The sequence below is a fragment of the Taurulus bubalis genome, assembly GCF_910589615.1.
Source record: "Taurulus bubalis genome assembly, chromosome: 5".
Classification (NCBI taxonomy): domain Eukaryota; kingdom Metazoa; phylum Chordata; class Actinopteri; order Perciformes; family Cottidae; genus Taurulus; species Taurulus bubalis.
Window position 1 is genome coordinate 26,816,058 of NC_136593.1, and position 10,378 is coordinate 26,826,435.

Here is a 10,378-nt window from a genome sequence, read left to right on the forward strand (position 1 = left end):
AAAGGTAAACAGACAAAAATTAAATGTTAAGATTATTATAGTCACACACAGCTGCAAATTTGCAGGCTAATTTAATAAACATGAGTCAACAGCCATTGGTTCATTTTGATCTCAGGTACTTTCCCGGTATTTCACGATTTTAGGAACTCAAAATTAGTCTTTAAAACTTGTTCCCCTGCCATAGTTCCTGAAAAAGTCTAAACTACCTGAATTATTATGGTAACAGACTGTATGTTATTATATGTGTTCATACAACAGCTATACATTGCATAGTCCCTAATTTTGTATTCATATTTTTTATTGGCAAGCAGACAAAACGGTTTTGAAACGCTACTTTTGGCTCTGGTTTGTAAAACTATTGGTAAAATTGTCTTCACATTTTACTCAGAATGGGAGCATGAGAATATTTAGGAACATTAAAATGCATCATGTTGTTTGCTAGTTTTAATCAACGGTCATTTTGTAAACCCAAAGCAAAAGTAGTGATGTTCAATGCCCCTTTTAATGGTGTATTAGTTTTATTTTCAATACAACATGCAACAATAATAATGGTGGAGGCATTGAATATTAAATAAACATGAAAACGTCATTATGAATACAACTGTAATTCAATAACTGCTGTGTGGCACGGCATTTATACTGTCGAATGCAGCCTTCATTTGGCTTTTGTTGTGTCAAATTAATTCATTAATTTACAGCACCCTTATTAATCTTTGAATCCCCCTAAATTATGCCCTTTAAACATAACTGATGTGTGTAATTTTGAGGAATCTGAAGGATTAAAGTACAGTCAGCACTGATTGATCTTCACCCAATGCCATTAGCTGCTCTTATCTGATAAAAATAGAGGTATAAAGTTGAGTTACTGCTGCTGGGAGAGCAACTGGGAGCTGTACTTTCATCATGAATGTGTCTACAAGTTTGAGGGTGCGCCTGCCGGCGTTCGTACTTGTGTCAGAAGTTGTCATGGTAATTCTTTATGCTGTTTTTGTCACTTATGATGATAATGCCAACGCAAAGCTGCAAAACAACGAGACCAAACCGATGGAGAACGCCGTGTATCAAGACTACCCCTACTTTGTCGACGTGCAGATGATGATCTTCATCGGCTTCGGGTGTCTGCTGGCCTTCTTCCGATTCTATGGCTTCAGTGGAATGGTCTTCAACTTTCTTACGGCTACATTTTCAATCCAGTGGGCGATCCTGATGCAAGGTTTCTTCCAGTTTTACTATGATGGTAAAATTCACCTGGGAGTGATCAACCTGCTGAATGCAGAGTTTGCCTGTGCTGTGGTTCTCATCTCTTTCGGAGCCGTGATTGGGAAGACAAGTCCCGTTCAGCTCCTGGTCATGGCTTTACTGGAGATCCCTATCTTTGCTGCGACAGAGTGGGCTGTATTGAAATACATTAGAATCAACGATGCAGGTGGCAGTATTCTTATCCACCTGTTTGCTTGCTACTTTGGTCTCGGGGTGACATTTGTGCTGTACCGCCCAAGCCTGAATAAGGGCCACTCCAAAGAGATCACTAGTTATCACTCTGACATCCTCTCTGTCATGGGGACCTTGTTTCTCTGGGTGTTCTGGCCTTCATTTAACTCTGCTCTGACCTTTAAGGGTGACGACCAACACAGAGCGATACTCCACACTTTTTTAGGTCTAAGCTCATCCACTATCACTGCCTTTGCTCTCTCAGCAGTGTTTAATAAGAGAGGCAAGCTCACAATGGCTGATATTCAGAACGTGACTCTGGCGGGCGGCGTGACGGTCGGGGCTTCTGTGGACATGATGATTTCCCCTGTAGCTGCGTACGCCCTGGGCATCATGGGCTGCACTGCCTGTTTCTTTGGATACAAGTACGTGACCCCCTTCATGGCCCGACGCATGCGGATCCAAGACCAGTGTGGTATTCACAACCTGCACGGGTTCACGGGCCTCATCTCATCCACAGCAGGGATCTGTGGCATCCTCCTAGCCACGGAGGAAACCTACGGACCCAGCATGTACCAGATCTTTTCCCATCGTGCTCCACCTGAGGGAGATCCACAGCTCCTGGAACTGCAGAAGCTGATTCCCGGGCTGAAGCCGGGCTTGGGTCGTACCGCGGAGGAACAAGCACTCTACCAGGTGGCAGCTATCTTCTCCACCATTGCAGCAGCTGCAGTTGGTGGGCTGCTCACTGGATGGGTCATGAAGCTGCCATTCATGGCATCCCCATCTGACCCGGACTGCTTTGATGATGAGCTTTTCTTTGACATGCCCTCTGACTTTCAGTATCTAGAAAGGCCCCACAGCCCCTATGACGAAAAGGTGCAGATGAGCTCTATGAACACAAAAGTCGACACAGAGAGGCAGTCGTTGTGAGTCATTCCATTTTTGTTATTGACATTACTATTGTTTCCAAACGTTTGCAATTGTTCACACTTGTTGCAAGAGTTACAGATGCAATATTTGGAATTTAAACTAAAACCTTCACTCAACCTAAACATTAGCCCCTCACCAAAAGCTGGTTACTGTTGCAGTTGGAGTACTGTATGTAAAAGGTAAAAGGGCAATTTAAAGTATAACATGTATTTGCTTTAACATTATATGTCATTCAATTCAATTTGAAATGAATTGTTTTATAAATTGCACTTTTTTCCTTTCGGCAACATAATAAAGTAATGATCGAATAAAATCCCCAGCTGCACTGCATTTGTATTCATTTGATCTTACATTTTATGGTTAACAGTGCTCACTGCCTCCTCACTGAGTTGGTCAACATTGCCTTTGGGTTTGAAAAGGTGAAAGCAGTTAGATAATCCATGTTCCACATGCATCATATCTTTTGTGTTGTATAATTGATTACAGGACTGGACTCTACAGACCACCAACACAAGTTGAAATGAGCATCCCCTGAAAAGGATCTTTTGAAAAGCAATTACGCTGATTATCTCGTGCTTCTAAAATGAAAGCAGAAGAAAAATAATGACTTTTTATTATGGTATTATTAAGTTTAAAAAACAGTGTACTAAGACTTAAGACAATAGTTACAATCAGGTAATCATGCCATTTAATTAGATTTGAAATTCTGGACAAAAGTGTCATATATGAGAATATATGAATAATGACCATTTGATTAAACGTAGAGAAAATCACGTCTCATGTGATGTTTACTTATCATCATGCTTATGTTTAACTCACTATGAACAAACTATGGATTTTAAGTACATTTGAATCCATTGAATCAATGTCATTGCAAAACCAGTATTTAAAAAAAAATTCTTTTTAACGACCCAGCCCTATCAATAAAGTATGTCCTGCTCATCTAAGCCAAAGATTGTAAAACATCAAACATCTGATATATTGATAGATACTATACGTATCTAACCTGCTCAATGCCAAATCTCCTGCCAATTTCTCTGGAAATAAAGCCAGAGCGAACTATTCTGTATGTGTTTATCTACAAATTATTGGGCCACTTAAGCTCTTTGTGTTTAAGTCCGTAAATCGTTTATTGTGACCTTAAGAAAAGAGATAGCACCAGATACCAGATAATAGATACTGTTAAGTTATTGCTTGCCATTAGTTACAAAGGTTGAGGCATTTTATCAACACACTGTCTTTTATTTATTGATTGGGTCAACAATCTGCCTTATCTAATCACGGACAACAGGAAAGAAAAGTTCTATTGATGGATCCATGTAAAGTGCATTTGATATAAAGTTTATAACACTCACAGATTGCTGATTCATGCTTGATCATCATCTTCATGAAAAAAGGATATAGCATAGAAAAATGCATTCAACATTCTGATTTAGTTTTATCAGCTTTATCACCAACATCACACCACTGTGACCACAAAGACCTCGGTTCAGATTGATGGTGTCAGTTTACTCACCTCTTTATCTGCATTGCTCTAATATTACCCAACGTTCAACACCTGGAGGATATCTAATCAAGGTGAACGTGTACAGCGGACATCTGAACTTCTACTTTGTACCTGCGTTTTGTTTTTGTCACAATTATATTTTACAGAACTCCCCATTGACAAAAAGGACACATGATAAAGACCTACTTTAAACAATGTTTAATTTTTACATTCTGTTTTATTTGTTTATTGTAGTAACCCTTTCCGTCAGGTCAGATGTGACCAGTTCAAACATTAACCAAGTAAATTACATAAATTGAATCCATGGAAAGATTACAGAAGCTGTACTGTACAATATAAATGACCTCATGAATAGGGAAAGCTCCTTTTGATACAGATATTAATTGGTGGGAATGTAATGTATAGTCCCTCTCTACTGTGTTGAGAAAAACCTAAAAAAAAGAAAACAACCTTTTTGGTGGAGCATATCAGAAACAAAGTATTGTTCAAAGCAGAGTATTTGTCTTTAAACATATCAGGAGGGGATTTTAAATAACCAATGGGTATCATTTCAGTAAAGACAAAATTAATAAATCCCAGAGTGATTTAGCAGAGAATAATCAAATGCTTTGCTGTTACAGAAACACCAAACAAGGCAAGTCCAAAAAACGCATTGAACATTCTCTCATACAACTAATACAATTCAGTCAGTGTGCATGCGTGGTGTGACATGCACTACAGAGCGGTTGTCTTTTTTGATGAGAAACAACCAACAGTGTCCTCCTGTGGTGGCAGGTCACGATGCACAAAGAGGAGTTAAGAGATGTTGGCGTAGCCCTCTCCGTTGTCTGCAGTTTTGACGGTTTTGGAGCGCTGATTTTGCACAGAAGCATACAAATCAGACATGGTGGAGACGTTGTCAGCGTTGCCTTCTTCCTCCTTCTCTGACTCCGGCGGCTCCTCTACATGAAGTTCATCCGAGTGCTGCATCTGTGAAAGGACACAGCCAGACTGCAGCCTGGGAGCCTTCAGTGTCAGGTTGGCATAGCAGTCCTGCAATTTGGACTGGAGGGAAAAACCAAAAACAACAATGTAATGTCTTCACACAACATTTTAAGCACGGGACATGTTTAAAAGATAATTTTAGCAAGGTAATCCAATAGGATCCAACACAATCCTCTCCTTTCCTTATAAAGGCCCTCTGCACCACATGTTCAACAGATGAGGCCTACATCTTTGAAAAGGAGCTTAACCTACCTGTGACTCAGAATTGATTCTCAAAGATGAAGAGTGTTGAGGATCAACGCCTGTCAACAAAGTCGTGCCTGTGGGAAACAGCATCGCATTGTAAACAGACACAGATGAAGGCATTGAAAGAGACACACATGTAAATGCACTCACTTGATTGCATGTATCTGATGTTTCCATAAATAGGATTATCTTCCATCTGCCTTAGGCTCCGTCTTAAATTGGACATAAAGAGGATAATGTATTTTATTTGTTTCAGTTTGGTAATAACTACTGAAAAAGCAGACCATTAAAGAGGAGATCAATATGCCTTTCTCTCTGAACAGTGAATATATATTTATATGATAATCACCTCTTTCTTGTCCTTGGTCTACACAGCTCTTTCCCTGTTGCCATATAAAGAATAATACACTGACCATCAGATTCAGAACATTAATGTGTGTTCACTGGAGCTTTCACAAGCAAATATAATATTTACCTGAGGAACATTTTGATACACAGCAAAAAATATTCCAACACAGTGAGAGGACCAGCAATGTACTGATGGCGCCGATTATCAGCTGTAGATTAAATGGAACACTAACAGAAATCCAACCTGGAGAAACACAGAAAAAACAAGGATCATTGAAGATAATTTAATACCTGTCCATCAATAATAATGTGTTGTTTCTTTCCACCAGAAAGTGAAGCTATAAAAATTCATAAAATCATATTGACACACCCTGCATTGAAAAACACAGACCCTATGAATGCAAATATTTTCATTTTAAAAAGTGTATATGCAAAACATGATATGTCGATTCTCAGTGTGTGTAGGCTTTATGTTATATGTATATGGGTTGGGAGGAAACCGAAGCGCCTATAGAAAACCTTTGCAGACAAGGAGACAACATGGAAACACACATATATATATATAATATATACACGTATATATTAGAAACAGAGGGAAATGGCACGTTTATTTATAGAGCACATTTCACTCACAGACACAGCCCAAATAGCACAATAACAGTGCATATAAGACATTGAAAAAGCATGAAAGATTTCTAAAAGGAAAAAACATTTAGACTACACTGTAAATGAAAAAACACTAAATCTGATCTGTCACTGTTTTTGTTCACCTATTTTCTCAATCCAAGTCTGAACCAATACCCAGCCTCATTATAAAGGAAGGTTGTTGCAATACCTGAGTCTTTTGGTTGGGTTTGTCACATGGACTGCAATGCTGAAACAAGGTTTGACAAATATAACGTAATACCCAACATGTGTCAGCAGACACTGCTTGGAAAACAAGACAATAAAACAAATCATGGAAGCAGATTTCACTACAGAATGTGTCTTGAGTGGATCTGCTCAGTCGTCTGCAGCAGAAGATGAGGTTTTTACTGAGACATTATTGCACATGCCAATGTGTGAACTGTGTGATTGCTCAGTGCAGCAAGTTTGTGTTGCAAGAACTCAGCAAAACATGTTGGATGCATTTCCTCTCTCCAAAAAATTTGCAAAGCCTTGTTTCAGTGCAACTGACTGTAGCAGACTATTCTGACGTTTCACTGAACCTGTGTCGCTTGAATAATGAAGATGTTTCTTCATCTTCACCACAACATTAATGAAAAACGCTTTTTAAAATCCCATTTTTGTCCCAGTAACTTTTATTGTTTCAGGCTATGTCTCTGAACGTTGCCCTCAAACTGTTAAAACACCATTAGACATTCATTCTAACAAATTAATAGATACATATATACATGTACTGAATTGTTATTTATTGTATATATATATAATAATTTAAAATATAATCATTTTAAATGATCGGGAATTACGTATCGTCACCTTCCTAAAATAATGGCCTAGGTCATTTTAGGACACAAATTATTTTCTTTCCTAAATCATCTCCTCATGATACTGGTCATCTCTGGTAAAAATCTTCTACATCCTCAGTTCAGATCATGTGATTCTTCCCCTGTAGTATAACATGTCAAGAGTGTGACTTCGGCCATTTTATTTTGCCAAAAGTCAAAAGACAATCTGACTTTGGCAAATGTACAAGCTTTTTTTTTTTTTTAACAATGCATTTTGAAGCTAGCATTTAAGCTAGCAATTTAGTTAGCATTTTTTGTCAATGAAAATCTCAACCCCATAATATACCCCATAATTAATATATACAAAATATCCTATTGAGACATACATAATATTATTAATTATTCACATTGTAGTGGTGTGATAATTCTGTTGCATGCCGTCGCCTTCCAGGCAAAGCAGCACCAACCTAATTAACCCACTGAGTGACATTAAACATGCGTCTGTGTTTCACTGACTGCCTTCATTAAGTTACAGTCTCATCAGTGAGTGTCTGAAAAGAATAGTTAGATCACATTGTGACCATGGTAGCATCCAGAGGTGGAGGCTTTATTCAGATCCTTTACTTAAGTGAAAGTGCCAATACAACAGTCAAAATAAAATAATCAGGAACAAGTCAGGAAAGCCTGGCAATAGACTCAGCTCTTCAAAAAGAAAATGGACTGACATCTCTCTAGTTTCTACACAAGCAAATGTTACCATGTTAAACTGTATCAATGTTTTCTAAGCTGTACTTAATGCTTAAGCTGAATGTGTCATACGCCATCGATGACCTTTCAATCACACGACAACCCTTACATCGAGAATGATCGTAACGTCTTACATTAGATGACATGTTCTATATCTTCAATCAAGACTTACCACCTTGTTGTGTCTCATTGACACGTCTTTCCATGGCAATAAAGCTTTAACAAAGGACAATTATCTCCGTCTCTCTCTCTGTGTGTCTCTTACTATACTGCAAATGTGCAAACAAGACTACAGCATCTGTTGCATGTTTATCCTCACGCGGTGTGATGCATGCTCAAGGGAAGAAACTCTTTTTTCAAAGGACTGTCTACACATAGCAGGATGTGTGCTTTTGCAGAAAACCACAATCTTTCTTTAGACTGAAAATAACATCAAAGCAAGATGAAGTGAGACAGTAAACCTCTTTTGACAATATTATGGATTATTATAGTTAAAACAACCAATTTTCCCCTTAAATGACCCTGCAGATTCAAATGAATTAGCTATTCTATGCATTATATTGATCATTTTGTCGTGTATTTTATATTATTCCCCCCTCTATATTTAACGAAACAGGATATATTTAAATAAAATGGCACATTAAGTCATCAGCTCAGTGCTGTTATCCGATGTCTCGTTATAAAGCTGTAAAGTCAGTCGTGAGTTGCCACGACAAAAATACTCCTGTGACAATGACTAAGACTAAGTGTGAAGAATAATTCCATGATCAGCGTCATAACGCGTAAGTAAACCTCTCTCTGTTGCTGAACCTGATAAACCTGGGCTGCAAACACACACTTTATATTAGTGAAACAACTGAGATCGTATAGGAGATAGCTTGGATTTCCACAGAGATTATAGATTCATGAATGTCTGTGTTTATGTGAAAACTAGTGTGCTGGTTTTAACTCTCGTCCTGATCATATTGTGGATGTAATGTTTACATAGACCACAGTTAAACCTGGCTGTGCAGCTCTCTTTACGCCTGATTGAGGATAAACTGATAAATTGAGGATTTTCTAGACTCTATATTTACCTTCAGCTGATGACCACTGCAAGGTGACTTAAGATGCATACATGGCAGAGAATGATCAAAGAGACGAGCGGGTGAAATGTCACAAAGTTTGTAGCCACAACCACACAAGCTATATATATATATATATATATATATATATATATATATATATATATATATATATATATATATATATGTGTGTGTGTGTGTGTGTATATTTATTGCACACTGCACCCTTTTCCACATTTGATGTGAATGTCAATTCAGTGAAATGGCGACTCAGACCTGACACATCCTCCAGCTGGTCCCCAGGTCTGTTTTCACACGTCCCACTCACCAACACTGGATGACTGGTTTCCTGTAAGGTGTGTGGGCTACTTTTGGTCAAGCCATGTCCATTTTCACAATGTGATACAACGCCAGTGTATAGACATTAAACTGGAAATATAACACTTTAAAAAAGGCTCAGTTAAGACCTTTCTTAGATCCTTTGATATCAGAAGAAAGCTTCCTCATGTTTTTTTACCAGGAGTTCTTAGCTTGTGTCCTCTTCTATGCTGTGCTCTGTGATAAAAACAGGATCAATGAGATGATCAGAAAGGCTGGCTCAGTGATTGGCCGTCCCCCGGACTCACTAGGTCACTGTAGAAAAGATAACAAGGGCCAAGTTAAAACGGTTGTTTCTGTTGAAGGCCTTGCATCACACTGTGTTGTTGATGGACAACATTCAGTGAGAGGCTCAGGAGGCCTCAGTGTTCCAGAAGGTCTTTCGTTCCACAGCAGTTAGATTTTTAATGAACACCTTTAAATGTGGTGTTTAGATGTAGCATCTCTCTGATGTTGATCATGTTCCATATGGCATTTTCTGGTGTTATTTATTCTTTGTAATGTGTTGTTTGTTGTGCACTATGGACTGTGTATATTGTTGTCTGTATGGGTTTTTGGTGGCAATTAAATTTCCCCACTGGGTAAAGTTTTCTATTCTAATGTTTTTTAAGTGTCTAATGTTTATCAAAGGAAGCAGAAGACACAGAGGAGTGTAATTATTGTTATTATGTTTCAATAGGGGTTGTGTATATCAGATTGCGCAGCTCATCCTGCAATGTGATGTATGTCACTGAGTGAATTCAAAGGAATAGTTAGAGAAATAAAGTACTTCTCAATGGTGGATTCATCATCCTGAAAGAGTTCACTTTGTTTTTCATAACCAAGCAGGTTTTCTCTTTAGATTGTAATAGACAGTATTGCTGTGAATGTGCTGCAGTGACATCTTGAGGTCTTTAGGTTGTTCCACATCCTGCACTATTTTCATTTTGCTCGTGAATCCAGACACTCTCTGAACCCCGATACAAAGTTCAGGCAAACCCAGACAAATCAGACACTAAATTATTAGTTTTGAAGCAGACTGAAAAACTATGTTTTATTCAAGGAGTGCAATGACGTTAAGGTTTTATCTTCACATTGACCTCACTGTGCGGTTTATTGTAGCATGTCCAGGAATACCTGGATCTGACAATTAATGTCAATAGGCTCATGGTCTCAAGGTATGTTTTTACAGTACATATTGTTCATATTTGTACACAAATGTTATAGCAATCGGTCCTGTACTCAACATTTTAAGTAAAAGTATAAAAGTGTTATCACCAAAATGCATCTAAAGAGCTATATGAGCAGTAAAA

At 38.2% G+C, this 10,378-nt stretch overlaps 1 protein-coding gene across 1 annotated transcript; it reads left to right on the forward strand.

Moving 5' to 3' along the window:
* Positions 1-903: 903 nt before the first annotated feature.
* On the forward strand, positions 904-2,364 carry LOC306737119 (ammonium transporter Rh type B-like; the record flags this gene model as incomplete). Its single annotated transcript, XM_079218820.1, has 1 exon — positions 904-2,364. One exon carries the CDS (start codon positions 904-906, stop codon positions 2,362-2,364), a length of 1,461 nt encoding a protein of 486 aa, XP_079074946.1.
* Positions 2,365-10,378: the final 8,014 nt, after the last annotated feature.